Source organism: Macaca fascicularis, chromosome 7, assembly GCF_037993035.2.
Source record: "Macaca fascicularis isolate 582-1 chromosome 7, T2T-MFA8v1.1".
NCBI classification, from domain to species: Eukaryota; Metazoa; Chordata; class Mammalia; order Primates; family Cercopithecidae; genus Macaca; species Macaca fascicularis.
Genome location: NC_088381.1, coordinates 103,645,400 through 103,660,887, shown reverse-complemented (window position 1 = coordinate 103,660,887; position 15,488 = coordinate 103,645,400). Strand labels below are relative to the sequence as shown.

Here is a 15,488-nt window from a genome sequence, read left to right as displayed (position 1 = left end):
AAAACCAGCACAAGACAAGGATGCCCTCTCTCACCAATTGTATTCAACATAGTATTGGAAGTTCTGGCCAGGGCAGTCAGGTGAGAGAAAGAAATAAAGCGTATTCAAATAGGAAGAGAGGAGGTCAATTATCTCTGTTTGCAGATGACATGATTGTATATTTAGAAAACCCCATCATCTCAGCCCAAAATCTCCTTAAGCTGATAAGCAACTTCAGGAAAGTCTCAGGATACAAAAATCAATGTGCAAAAATCACAAGCATTCCTATACACAAATAATAGACAGAGACCCAAATCATGAGTGAACTCGCATTTACAATTGCTACAAAGAGAATAAAATATCTACGAATCTAACTAACAAGGGATGTGAAGGACCTTTTCAAGGAGAACTACAAACCACTGCTCAAAGAAATAAGAGAGGACACAAACAAATGGAAAAACATGCCATGTTCATGGATAGGAATAATCAGTATCATGAAAATGGCCATTCTGTCCAAAGTAATTTATAGATTCAATGCTATTCTGATCAAGCTACCATTGACTTTCTTCAAAGAATTAGAAAAAACTCCTTTAAAGTTCATATGGAACCAAAAAAGAGCCCATATAGCCAAGACAATCCTAAGCAAAAAGAACAAAGCTGGAAGCATCATGCTGCCTGACTTCAAACTATATTACAAAGGTACAGTAACCAGAACAGCATGGTGCTGGTACCAAAACAGATATATAGGCCAATGGAACAGAACAGAGGCCTCAGAAATAACACTACACATCTACAACCATCTGATCTTTGACAAACCTGACAAAAACAAGCATTGGGGAAAGGATTCCCTATTTAATAAATGGTGTTGGAAAAACTGACTAGCCATATGCAGAAAACTGAAACTGGACCCCTTCCTTACACCTTATACAAAAATTAACTCAAGATGGATTAAAGATTTAAACACAAGACCTAAAACCATAAAAACCCTAGAAGAAAACCTAGGAAATACCATTCAGGACATAGGCATGGGCAAAGACTTCATGATGAAAACACCAAAAGCAATGGCAACAAAAGCCAAAATTGATAAATGGGATCTAATTAAACTAAAGAGCTTCTGCACAGCAATAGAAACTATCATCAGAGTGAACAGGCGACCTACAGAATGGGAGAAAATTTTTGCAATCTACCCATCTGACACAGGGCTAATATCCAGAATCTACAAGCAACTAAACAAATTTATAAGACAAAAACAACCCCATCAAAAAGTGGGCAAAGGATATGAACACTTCTCAAAAGAAGACATTTATGCAGCCAACAAACATGAAAAAAAGCTCATCATCACTGGTCATCAGAGAAATGCAAATGAAAACCACAATGAGATACCATCTCACGCCAGTTAGAATGGCGATCATTAAAAAGTCAGGAAACAACAGATGCTGGAGAGGATGTGGAGAAATAGGAATGCTTTTACACTGTTGGTGGGAGTGTAAATTAGTTGAAACATTGTAGAAGACAGTGTGGCAATTCCTCAAGCATCTACAACCAGAAATACCACTTGACCCAGGAATCCCATTACTGGGTATACACCCAGAGGATTACAAATTATTCTACTATAAAGAAACATGCACATGTATGTTTATTGCAGCACTGTTCACAATAGCAAAGACTTGGAACCAACCCAAAGGCCCATCAGTGAAAGACCTGATAAAGAAAACGTGGCACATATACACTGTGGAATACTATGCAGCCATAAAAAAGCATGAGTTGATGTCCTTTGCAGGGACATGGATGAAATTGAAAACCATCATTATCAGCAAACCAACACAGGAACAGAAAACCAAACACCGCATGTTCTCACTCATAAGTGGGAACTGAACAATGAGAACCCATGGACACAGGGAGGGAGACATCACACACCGAGGCCTGTCGGAGGGTGGAGAGCTAGGGGAAGAATAGCATTAGCAGAAATACCTAATGTAGATGATGGGTTGATGGGTGCAGCAAACCACCATGTTACATGTATACCTATGTAACAAACCTGCACGTTCTGCACATGTATCCCAGAACTTGAAGTATAATTTTTTTTAAAAGTAATTTTTTTAAGTTGTTACTTAAAAAAAATAATAAAATTGGGCCAGGCATGGTGGCTCAAGCCTGTAATCCCAGCATTTTAGGTCAAGGCGGGCGGATCACCTGAAGTCAGGAGTTCGAGAGCAGCTTGGCCAACATGGTGAAACCTTGTTTCTACTAAAAATACAAAAAAAAAAAAAAAAAAATTAGCCAGGTATAGTGGCACATGCCTCTAGTCCCAGCAACTTGGGAGGCTGAGGCAGGAGAATCACTTAAACCCATGAGGCAGAGGATGCAGCCAGCCAGGATCATCACACCACTGCACTCCAGCCTGGGCAACTGAATAAGACCTTGTCTCAAAAAAAAAAAAAAAAAAAAAAAAAAAAAGGAAGAAGAAGAGGAGAAGAAAAAGAGAAAAGTAAGAGTATCAAGTCACAGAGTTATCAAGACTTATGAGACTAAAAGCAATAGAAAAAGATACTGTGATGCTGGTGCAGAAATAGCCAAACAGAACAAATGAAACAAACAGAACAAATGAAAAAAGTTAACAGGCCAGCTCATATATGGGCATTTGATACACAAAAAAGAGAAAATTGCTGATTTGTGGGGAAATAAGGGTGTATGTAATAAATAGTGTTGACATTACCTATCTATATACACAAAAAAATAAAATCAGAACCATACTTTTTTTTTTTGACCCAGAGTTTTGCTCTTGTCGCCCAGACTGGAGTGCAATGGCACGATCTTAGCTCACTGCAACCCCCACCTCCCGGGTTCAAGTGATTCTCCTGTCTCAGACTCCTGAGTAGCTGGGATTACAGGCACATGCTACCACGCCCAGCTAATTTTTGTATTTTTAGTAGAAACAGGGTTTCATCATATTGGTCAGGCTGGTCTCAACCTCCTGACAGAGAGCCAAATCATGAGTGAACTCCCATTTACAATTGCTACGAAGAGATTAAAATACCTAGGAATATAACTTACAAGGGATGTCAAGGACCTCTTCAAGAACTACAGACCACTGCTCAAGGAAATAAGAGAGGACATAAATAAATGGAAAAACATTCCATGCTCATGGATAGGAAGAATCGATACCGTGAAAATGGCCATCAGGTGATCCGCCCGCTCAGCCTCCCAAAATGCTGGGATTACAGGCATAAGCCACCACATCCGGCCTAGAACCATACTTTATACCATACACAAAAACTAATTAAAGGTAGTTTTGCCATCTAAATGTAGAAAGCAAAATGTCAACTTTTAAAGGAAAACACATCTTTTTACCTCAAAATAGGAAGACACAAAAAGCACATCCTTGGCTCACACCTGTAATCTCAACACTTTGGGAGTCCAAAGCAGGAAGACTGTTTGAGCCCAGGAGTTTGAGACCAGCCTGGGCAACATAGTGGAATCCCTTCTCTACAAAAAAATTTTAAAATTAGCTGGGTGTGATGGCATGCATCTGTAGTCCCAGCTATTCAGGAGGCTGAGGCAGGAGGATGGCTTGAGGTCAGGGGAGTAGAGGCTGCAGCGAGCCATGATCATGCCACTGCACTCCAGCCTGGGTAATAGAGTGACACCCTGTCTCAAAACAAAAGAAACAAAACACATCCCATAAATAAAAAGATAATAAATTCAACTACATTAAAATGTAAAACGTCTTTGCAGCAAGTGATCAGAAAGAGTGAAAACATCGTACCACCTGGGCAAAAATATTTGCAAAGTATATAACCAGCAAAGCATTTATAGCCAGAATATATAAAGAACTTATATAGTCAATGAGGAAAAGACTAAAGGCCAACACAAAGGCAAGAAATACAAACAGGCACTTCTTAGGAAAAAATATCCAAGCAGCTAGTAAACGCCAAAAAGATAATCAATCTCAGTTGTAATTATGAAAATGAAACAATGAGCTCTATCGTTTTATACCTAACTACTCTTAGTTTACGGCATATTAAAGTGACAGAAGAATCGTTATAGAACTTGTCCTCTTATTTCTACCTGTATATCTATAATCTTGTCTTGATTTGATAAAAAGTTATCTGCAAAATGGGCACTATGGGGTTTTTTTGTTTGTTGTTGTGGTAGCTGTTATTTCTGAGACAGGGTGTCACTCTGTTACCCAGGCTGCAGAGCAGTGGCACAATCACAGCTCACTGTAGCCTCAACCTCCCAAGGGCAAGCAATCCCCCCACCTCAGCCTCCTGAGTAGCTAGCACTACAGCCACCTGCCACCATGCCCAGCTAATTTTTCTATTTTTTGTAGAGGCGGGGGGTCTCACTATGTTGCCCAGACTGGTCTCGACCTCCTGAGCTCAAGCAATCCTCTTGCCTCAGCCTCCTAAACTCTTGGGATCATAGGTGTGAGCCACCATGCCTGGTGGGCACTATGTTTTTTATATGCTATAAATATTTTTAACCCATTTATGCCTAGTGTTCCATTACTGAAATGTTAAGCTTGTGGGAATTATTTATATCCTACTGCTCAAGGTCATCACCAAGATCTGATTTTTCACACACACACAAAATTGCAACCTTCAGCCTAAATGGGTTAAATGCAAAATAAACAGAACATATAGAAAAACACACCTTTTTTTTTTCCCATAAATAGAGAATTCTGCCCAAAGATGTGGAAATAGGTCTAAACAGACAGAAACTAATTCTATAGCTCAAAATCCTAATTGCACCATTGGGTGTATATTTTGTAAGTAAGTCTAATCCACATTATACTAATTATACTAATATTGTCAATAATGCCAGGTGACATAATCATTGTAAAGTCTTTTTAAAGTAACAGCTGCAAAACTTCTAAAATTATCTCAGTTTTTTTCTATGGTCCTTTCTTTGTGTCCTATCTCCAATACAGCTTCCAATGTAACTCTATTCTTTTTTTTTTAAATCACACACAAATGATGAGCTAAAGTACTATTTAATTTTGTTTTACTTAGTTTACTTTTTTAACTACTACACTCAGAAAAGGCTTGAAGAGATGAAATTAGCTTAAAAGTTATGCAAAATGACAGTACCTCACAATGCTGGCGAGAAGCTTGAATTTCACATTCATATTTGTTCTTTACAGATTCTAAGCAGAGCTCTCTATAGATTCCTGCAACCAAACACAATTACTCTGATTATGTTAGCAATGAGGAGTTCCATTATCACTTCCCTACAGGAATTCTGTCCTCACTGTATTTAATAAGATGGATCAAGAAAAAATTGAAAAGTGAGTCTAACTTTATCTTTAAAGACTAAAAATAAAAAGGCTCACTTAAAACACATATCCAAAAAGATTAGAAATTAAGAGTTTCAGAGCTAGAAAGAAACTGTACTGCTAGTTTTTGTTCTTAACCTATTCTTCTAAAGATTACTCCTAAATGTTTGATACAGAATGATCAAAATGAAAATAAAACTCTTTTCCTATGAAAAACAATCTCTCGAGTTTCTCAAAATAGAAATGGAGACAATAAACTCTGGTGTCATCAATCACATATACTCAGAGTAACAGTTAGATACTATACCCCACCAAAACCACTTTTTTTTAAAACTATTATTTTCAATCCAAAGCTTCCATGAGGAGTAAATGTATATAAACTGATATAACAAAATCAATTATGTCTGGAGTGCTCCTGACAGGACTTTATCTAGAGGAAAGATACCCAAGATAGTTTAACAGGACAATAGTATAAAATAGGTAACATGGCCATGCAAATATGTCACTACAAAAACGGCACGCAAAGAGCTCTGGATATGTATTCTAAGCTTTATGCCATAGTTGGCCCTAGAAATGTAATTATCTCTCTTTGTATAGTAAAGGCAAGAGACAGGTATCTGGAACTACGTCATCAGCAACACATTCACACACACTACTCTGCAAAATCAAAATATAAAAGAGGCCAGAGTAGAAAAGTAAATAATCAACTCAAGTATTATTTCCTGATCATCCATGTAACCTAAAAGAACAAAGAAAATTAGGGATATTTTTGCTTCTAAGGATACGTTAAGTCAATATGTAAAGATAGCAGTGAAGAGTATCATATCATCCACATAATACTAAGCACTCAAAAATAAAATTTGGTTAAAGGAGGGTTTAGTAAAAAGAACTTATTATCAACAATGCCTTAGGTATTATCTAACAGGTACATAAGGATCAATTAGTGCCACATAAGAGAAAAACAACCAGCATCTCCACTAATTAAAGTTTAGTTTTTGACTATGAAAAACCACATATATCCCTTGATTACGAGTGCTAGGACATGATACTGAGGCTGGATCCCACTTACAAACATAAGACTGAAATGTAACCATACAAGTATAGTGCATCTTTGTTTATTCGTAGCCACAAATGAGTAACCAAACTCATCAAAGTAAAAAAGAAAAAATAAATTATCTAGTTCAAGGCAAGTTTCCTGTTCTATAATATCTTGATCAAACATTTTAAATTTTTTTTATAAATTAAAAAAAAATCCTATCATTCTTACATATAAAAAAAACGCCAAGAGCACTTAAACTTTAATTTCTCTAATAGGGAATTAAAGCGTGACAGTAACAGTCTCTCTTAATCAAAGTATCATGGTTTCCAGTTGTTTCACCACATGTGGAACTATCTTCTCAACAACACTATAAGCAACTTGAGGGTTTTTTTTTTCTTTAATCCCCCACAGCATCAGAGCAAAGCAAGAGGTATTTAATAAATAAAATGACTGTGGGCTAACTGAAAGTAAAATATTCTGGTCGATGTAAATATGCTTGTAATCCCATCAACATAAAACACTTACTTGATAAACACCTTTTAAAGCTATTGAAGAGTTTACATTCTATATATGGAAAAGATTCTTCACTTTCCTACCTGCTACCTTTGTACGAATTTGCATATTTTCCTGTAAAGTTGCCAGCGGTTCCAAGTATTCTGGTGCTTTTCCAGCTATGACTTCTTGTAGTTTTGCATCCACCTGACTTAATCGTTCTTTATAAAGTCTTAACAAAGCAAAAAATTAATACGTTAATTTAAAAATCTCAACAAAGGCTAACAATGTGCCATTTCTATACATTATTTGTTCCTAATATCATTTATATTCTAACAATCTACCAAATGTATTTCTGCCTTGATCTCAAGCAGAGAACTGTTACATTGTTTGACTTTATGCACATAATCACAAAATAGATATCTATCATGTTTAAAGTATCACTCTTTAATGGTCAATTACCAATACAAAAAATAAAATTGAAATAACTACTTTTTGGCACTATTAATTTTGTTTTTGTTTTAACCACAGACAATAAAACCAATTCTAAGACAAAAGGTCATTTAAACACTGAGTTTAAAAGAAACAAACAAATCATTTTCAATAGACATTACCAGTTGTCAAAATAAATAATTACTTGGCTTCTCTCTACCTTTCCTGAAAAGGAGTCAGTATTACTGTATTCAGCCTACTTAATTTTATTTATTCTTTTTTTTTTTTTTTTGAGACGGAGTCTCGCTCCATCCCCCAGGCTGGAGTGCAGTGGCGCGATCTCACTCATTGCAAGCTCCGCCTCCAGAGTTTACGCCATTCTCCTGCCTCAGCCTCCCGAGTAGCTGGGACTACAGGCACCCGCCACCACGCCCAGCTAATTTTTTTTTTTTTGTATTTTTTAGTAGATACGAGGTATCACCGTGTTAGCCAGGATGGTCTTGATCTCCCGACCTCGTGATCCACCCACCTCAGCCTCCCAAAGTGCTGGGATTACAGGCGTGAGCCACCGCGCCAGGCCCAGCCTACTTAATTTTTTAAAAGAACAAAGAGGAAGTAGACTAATGAAGGTAAAACCAATGTCTTTATGCCCTGACGTATTAAGTTTGTTTCAACTACAAATGAAGAAGCCATAACAAAATTAGTTGCTCAATGAACAAGGAACTCAAAAATGGGGCAGGAGGTCCCTGTTACTTACAAATACTCTAATTTGCCAGCTGTCACACCAATACCTTTAGAGTATGATACAACTCAGTGTTTATTTTGGCAATAATCCTGCAGGACAGAATTTTTTTTTTTTTTTTTTTAAGACAGGGTCTTACTCTGTTGCCCAGGCTGCAGTGCAATGGCACGAGCACAGTTCACTGCAGCCTTGACCTGGGTTCAATCGATCCACCTGCCTTAACGTCCCAAGTAGCTGGGACCACAGGCACGTATCACTACATCCAGCTAATTTTTAAGTTTTTTGTGGAGACCAGGTCTTTCTATGTTGCCCAGGCTGGTCTCCAACTCCTGGGTTCAAACCCACAAAAAACCCCTGCCTCCAAACCTTCAGTTTAGTTAATGAGGTCTTTAGTAGACAAACAATAGTTGAGCCTCTTTCAAATTGGTCAGTCCCAAAAATACAAAATACAAAAGGAAAAACAGCTGAGACTGAATCTAGTTGCTCTTGTGCTAGTATACAAGTGACAAGGTTGAGATTCAGTGACAACAGCCTTCTAAAGTCACTACTTACTGATCTTTGAGATCGGTAAACTGTTTTTCAAGATTGGACATTTCATCCAAACATTCCATTCTTCTTCTTTCACAGTCTTCATCATCCATTTCTGTTAATAAAAACGCAAATATAAAAGATAAACTTAATTTTCAAATTTATCTGAACATCTCAAATATATCTAAACGTAATTCAAATAGGAAGAAAAACTGTAATTCGAAGGCAAGACCTATATTAAGCCTTAAAAGAAAATAAACATTTATCAAAAATAATAACTTCTGCTGGGCATGGTGGCTCATGCCTCTAATTCCAGCAGTTTGGAAAGCCAAGGCAGGAGGACAGACTGAGCCCAGAAGTTCGAGATCAGCCTGGGCAATATAGGAAGATCCCATCTCTACAACAAAAAAAAAAAAAAAAAAAGATATTAGCTGGGCACAGTACCATGAGCCTGTAGTCTCACCTACTGGGAGGCTGAGGCAAGAGGATCGCCTGAACCCAGGAGTTGGAGGCTGCAGTAAGCCATGATTGTGACACTGCACTCCACCCTGGGTGACAGACTGACCTAGTCTGAAGAAAAAAAACAAAATCCACTGTAGATTTAATCTAAAATACAGATGAGTATATAAAACTATACTGGTCTATAGACCCTCTTATTTTTATTCATTTTTAAATCACTTTAAAAGACTGACTCTAAGCTATGACTATAAAGTAATTAGCCCACTTTTGGTTTGTTTTCCACCAACTCACCAGAATGTAGCACCAAAATGATTGTGTCCTTTAAAGGCTAACATTGCTCAAAAACACTTTTGGGATTCTTCTTTCAAACTGCTCACATGGCTGATTTGCCAGTCACATAAAAAAAGAAAAGTGGCCAGGCGTGGTGGCTCATCCCTGTAATCCCAGCACTTTGGGAGGCTGAGGCCGGAGGATTGCTTGAGCTCAAGAGTTCAAGACCTGCCTGGGCAAGGTGGTAAAACCCCATGTCTACTAAAAATACAAAAATTAGCCAGACATAGTGGTAGATGCCTGTAGTCCCAACTACTAGAGAGACTGAGGTGGGAGGATTGTTTGAACTTGAGAAGCAGAGGTTGCAGTGAGCCAAGACTGCGCAAGCCTGGGCAACAGAGACCCTGTCTCAAAAAAAAAGAAAAGTGAAAGAAAGGCCAGGCATGGTGGCCCATGCTTGTAATCCCAGCACTTTGGGAGGCCAAGGCAGGTGGATCACTTGAGGCCAGGAGTTCAAGACCAGCCTGACCAAAATGGAGAAACCCCGTCTCTACTAAAAATACAAAATTAGCTGGGCGTGGTGGTACATGCCTATAATCCCTGCTACTTGGGAGGCTGAGGAAGGAAAATCGCTTGAACCCAGGAGGTGGAGGTTGCAGTGAGCCGAGATCGTGCCACTGCACTCCAGCCTGGGCAACAAGAGCAAAACTCCATCTCAAAAAAAGAAAAAGAAAAAAGGAAACTAATCTTATTTTGTTTACCACAGGCTCTCCTGGTCTGCCATTCCTACGTTCCCATTGTTCTGTCTCCCCATGTTACTATCAGTCAGTGAGAAAGAGGCAAATGAGGAGGAAAATACAAACTTTTTAAGGAAAGCAACTGTTAATTACCAGGTCTGTCCTATAGTCCACATTTTCTATGTTCACATCACATATATTCATTCATCAAAATAACTGAAGCACAAAATGATCTGCATCTTGATCTTCATCAAATAAAAGTCAAACTATGAGAAAGAGTTAAATCACGTTCAATTATTTTTATATAACAAGGAAGGCTATGACTTTTTTTCTAATTTTCTAAAACAGATTAAAAATATTTCTGGCTCTTGATTGCTTACTTCTTGGCTACTTAAAACTTGGTCCCTCAAGATGACTCACTATCCAAGTTCTTTGGACAGTAGAGACTTTTCTGTAGCCTTAGAATTTGCGCAGTACCAACATTTGAGAAGAAAACACTGTGAAAGTTTAACATGAAAGACATATGGTAGAACAGAGATGCTTTAACAAGCAAACTGCAAAATGTATTTAAACAATTTCTTTGCACTTAAACTTTTGGCTTGCAGTTCAAATTATTACCACATTCTTCAAAAATTAAGTTGTCCATTATTTTCTGGGATGGAATTTTTAAAAGTTAAAAATCACAACAGTCAACATAAAAATTATAGGGGGAGAATTTTAACAAATGGAATTTTGAGATCCTAGCTCTTATCATAAATGCAAGAACATTTGAAGATAAAATACTTTATAGATCTAAGAAATATATTCACAAACAGTCCAGGTGCAGTGGCTTACGCCTGTAATCCCAGCACTTTGGGAGGCATAGGCGTGTGGATCACTTGAAGTCAGGAGTTCAAGACCTGCCTGGCCAATGTGGCAAAACCCCATCTCTACTAAAAATACAAAAATTAGCCGGGTGTGATGGCAGATGCCTGTAATCCCAGCTATTCAGGAGGCTGAGGCTGGAGAATCACTTTAACCCAGGAGGCAGAGGTTGCAGCGAGCCGAGATCATGCCACTGCACTCCACCCTGGGTGACAGAGTGAGACTCGGTCTCAAAAAAAAATTAAAAAAAAAAAAAAAAGAAATATATTCCCATATAGTCTAGATGTTCTCCTTTCTCTATATTCCCCACTTTTGAAATCTCACCTACTTTCAAGGCAAGGCAGATGACTTACAAATTATTCTCCCCTTCCATATCAGGCAGGTTCCAATGTCACACTTGCATTTGTCAGTTGGGCATTCTTAAACATACTGCCATCACTCCAAAAGCAACATGTCGGCCAGGCAGGGTGGTTCACACCTGTAATCCTAACACTTTGGGAGGCCAAGGCGGGCGGATCACCTGAGGTCAGGAGTTCGAGACCATCCTGGCCAAGATGGTGAAACACAAAAATTATCTGAGCATGGTGGCGCATACCTGTAATCCCAGCTACTCTGGAGGCTGAGGCAGGAGAATCGCTTGAACCCCGGAGGTGGAGGCTGCAGTGAGCTGAGATCACGCCACTGCACTTCAGCCTGGGCGACAGAGTGAGACTCTGTCTCAAAAAAAAAAAAAAAAAAGCAACATAACATGTCTGGCCGGGCACGGTGGCTCACATCTGTAATCCCAGCACTTTGGGATGCCGAGGCAGGTGGATCGCCTGAGCAGGAGTTCAAAACCAGCCTGACCAATACAGTGAAACCCCGTCTCTACTAAAAACACAAAAAATTAGCCGGGCATTGGCGGTGGGCACCTGTAATCCCAGCTACTCAGGAGGCTGAGGCAGGAGAATTGCTTGAACCCCGGAGGCAAAGGTTGCAGTGAGCAGAGATGGCGCCATTGCACTCCAGCCTGGGTGCCAAGAGCAAAATTCCTTCTCCAAAAAAAAAAAAAAAAAAAAAAAAAGGCCGGTTGTGGTAGCTCACGCCTGTAATCCCAGCACATTAGGAGATCGAGGCGGGTGGATCACGAGGTCAAGAGTTTGAGACCAGCCTGGCCAATATGGAGAAACTCTGTCTCTACTAAAAATACAAAAAGTTAGCTTGGTGTGGTAGTGTGTGCCTGTAATCACAGCTATTTGGGAGGCTGAGGCAGGAGAATTGCTTGAACCTGGGAGGTGGAGGTTGCAGTGAGCCAAGATCATGCCATTGCACTCCAGGCTGGGCAACAGAGCGAGACTCCGTTTCAAAGAGAAAAAAAAAAAAAAAAAGCAACATGTCTGAAATACTCTTATCTTTCACCTTCATCTTAAATCTTTCACTTTTCTATTTCTGTTGATGCTACCGCCACTCTCCTTGTACCTTGGTTTTTCTCTTACCTTCAATCCTAAACTTGCATTCATCAATCCTGTTTTGTGCTTTCTTTGAAATCCCTCACATCTATATTTCCTGTTCCTTTCCGACCTCAAGTTCTTCTCCCAAGGTTTTCACGCTTTTGAATAAGCCCTAAACTCTGGCCCTTGTACTTTTCCTTACATTCCTCTCCCTATAGGGATACCCACAACCCCAACCCAAATTCTACTCATTCTTCAAGATAATTAAGGTAATCCCACCTTCTTCAGCTAGCCTTTGTGACCACCACCCAATACTGAAACGATTTCCTCTGCCTCTGAATTCCCACAGCAATATTTAGTTAAGCATTCATTTGGCAATTTAATCAAGTGGTGACGTATGACAGCTCTTTAAGAGAGCCCAGATAATAACTATTTATCCCTCATATTGAGTACTATCCAGTGCTGCACAAAGAAGTCACTCATAAATATTTTTGGATGGCTGATTTATTGATTGAAATTATATCCTTCCATGGAGATTTGCTTTGCAAGGGAAACATGAAAAGAGGGCATGTGGATGATACTAGGCTGTCATAAACCTATCATCAATGCTTGACCAAAATCAGGCCAAGACAAAGAAGTCAGTCTCATCTCCATCATTTCAATCGAAGGAAAATAATCCCGGTAATCACAAATTCCCTTTCACTTTGGAATAAACATTCCTAAAAGTTTGCAAAATTTATTTGTGGTGTTAATCTGCCCTCCTTCTCCCCCACCCCAACATAATTTAAAACAGCCCAAAGTTAGAAAAAAATTGAAGGGAAGAAAAGACTTGGAGAATTTTCAACGCTGCCAAAACTCAGCCAATTTATAAGCATATGAAGACGCAAAATGAGCCCGAATGTTGGTCCCTTCCTCTAGGTCTTGCAAACTTCAGGGAGCTACTGAACGGGACAGCTCTCAAGTTAGCCCCCGAAAAGGGACTGACGTAAAAGTGCTGACCGGCAAGTTGACTTGGAAACTGAGGTTAATTACTAAGCCGACACTCGGCCCCGGCAACCCACTAGCGCTGAGAAGTGAGGGTTGCAAAGCAGAAAATAGGGAAAGAGGTCGGTGGGCTGGGGAGAGGAGGCATTTCCAGTTTGTCTGCTGTGGGAAGTTCTCCGTCTCGGCCGGTCGCTCCAGAGCACCACCTGGGGCAGGACTGCGCCGCGTTCGGGAGCTGGGCAAGCCCAGGCCCGCCCCGCCCCGCCCCGCCGCCGAGACCCATCATGAGCCAGACAGCGCCCAGCGACCGGACCGGGTGCAGCCCAGGGCCCAGAGCCAGTCTCCGCCCCTTCCCTCTGTCCCCGCCCCGCTTTCCCAGCAGGACGCAGCCGCCTGGCGTGCAGAGAGCGGCCTGTCGCGCGCTGGGCGCGGGGACTCAGGGTCCCAGCCCTGCTGGGTCGCGCACCTGAGCTATCTCCATCCTCGGAGACCGACGAACTCTCAGTGTCCTCGTCCTCGGAGCTGCTCCCCTCATTTTCGGCGTAGTCCACCTCCATCTCATCGTGATGGTTGGTCTCCTTCTTATCCCCTCGGGAATGGACCGGCATTTTCAAGCCGCGCCGTCGCTTCCCACTCCCGGCGCCCAGCCCGGCCACCGCCGCTTCAATGAAGGGCGCGCGGAACGCCCCGACCCACCCAGCGGCCGAGCCTGCTCGCCCCCTTGGCTCCTCCCCGCCCCCGGCCCGGGCCTCACAACCTAACCCGCAGGCTCTGCGATGGGAGCTCTGCCATTGGCGGAGGCGGTCCACCGAGCCAGAGGGCGGGGCTTGCCCTGCTCTGGTACGATTGGTTGTCCGTAATTACGACGAGGCCTTCCGATGCTTGCCGGGAGTTGTGGTTCGTAGGGCTCAGACCTGCAGGGGCTGCACCCTTCCATGCCTCGGCAGCCCTGATCACTTCTTCTTTCTGGACTTCAAGTCCCACAAGGCACGAAAGCTGACCCTCTGGATCGCAGTTTATAAACTAAACAGAAACAGATTGTGCGAATTTAGTGTGTATTTATCTATTTCCCGCCAAGTGATTGTTTGACCTGCCTGACTATCCGAGATGTTACTGTCAGATGTGAAAGTGTCTTTTGCCTGAAAGAATCTTTGCCTGCTCATTGAGCCGGGGGACCTGGAGAACCGTCTCTTTTACTAAGTACCTTTATTACCTACCACTAATAAACTGTTTTATTTAATTATTAACTATAGACGATAACTTGCAGTTTCTATGTTGCGCAAAAATCTTTATTCTTGAAACTTTTACAATACGGAAAGTAAGTTTTATATTGGCATTTTCAATCTAGTATTTTTTGCATTTATTTTTTACCAGATGCAGTCGCAAAATGTCATCAGTCCTGATTTAACTTTAGTTTTCAATGAAAAATACATACTTAGTGAGATGTACTTTCTCAAAAAAAGGGTACATAGACAAGGAAGAATCAGTGACTCATTAACTGACCACTTATCCTCTGTATCAGGTATCTTGGTAAGCTCTTTACATGAGTTTAGTGAGTTTAAGTCTCACTTTAATAGCCCTGAGTTAGGTGTCATTGTTATTCCCATTTTACAGATAAGGAAACTTCATTTGCAGACCAATCTTAAAACTATATTTTACCCCTTATAACGACAGGGTTTCTTCTTGAAGTGGCAATTTGCTATTGAAAAATAGTACAGGCCGGCAGGGTGGCTAACGCCTGTAGTCCCCACACTTTAGGAGGCCGAGGCAAGCAGATCACTTGAGGTCAGGAGTTCGAGACCAGCCTGGCCAACATGGTGAAACCCAATCTCCAGAGGCTGAGGTGAGAGAATCGCTTGAACACAGGAGGTCAAGGTTGCAGTGAGCTGACATCACACCACTGCACTCCAGCCTAGGTGACAGAGTGAGACCCTGTCTCCTGTCTCAAAGAGAAAAAAAAAAAAGTTCATAGAATATTGTGGATTGTATAGCACTGCATTCTCAAAGACAAGGGCCAAAGATATGAAGTTAAATTTGCAATTTTCTTTAGTTATCTATCTATTTATTTAGAGATAGGATATGGGTCTGTGGCCCAAGCTGGAGTGCAGTAGCAACCTCAAATTTCTGGGCACAAGCGATCATCTCGCCTCAGCCTCCCAAATACCTGAGACCACAGGCACATGCCACCATGCCCAGCTAATATTTTCTTTTTTTTTTTAATGACAGGGTCTAGCCCAGGCTGGTCTCGAACTCT

The 15,488-nt window shown here is 40.8% G+C and overlaps 1 protein-coding gene across 4 annotated transcripts in view; it reads right to left on the bottom strand.

The window, feature by feature from the left end:
* BRMS1L (BRMS1 like transcriptional repressor) overlaps window positions 1-13,988 on the bottom strand; it is a 49,421-nt gene extending 35,433 nt beyond the window's left edge. The window contains exons 1-5 of one of the 4 annotated variants that reach the window (XM_005561090.5): window positions 13,701-13,988; window positions 10,110-10,222; window positions 8,515-8,605; window positions 6,893-7,020; window positions 5,073-5,152 (exon numbers count right to left, since the gene is read on the bottom strand). In XM_005561090.5, the coding sequence (XP_005561147.1) occupies window positions 5,073-5,152; window positions 6,893-7,020; window positions 8,515-8,603 (297 nt within the window). In that variant the 5' untranslated portion in view covers window positions 8,604-8,605; window positions 10,110-10,222; window positions 13,701-13,988. The remainder of the gene's footprint in view (window positions 1-5,072; window positions 5,153-6,892; window positions 7,021-8,514; window positions 8,606-10,109; window positions 10,223-13,700) is intronic. The other 3 variants (XM_005561089.4, XM_073997240.1, XM_073997241.1) reach the window with 3 other exon arrangements.
* Window positions 13,989-15,488: the final 1,500 nt, after the last annotated feature.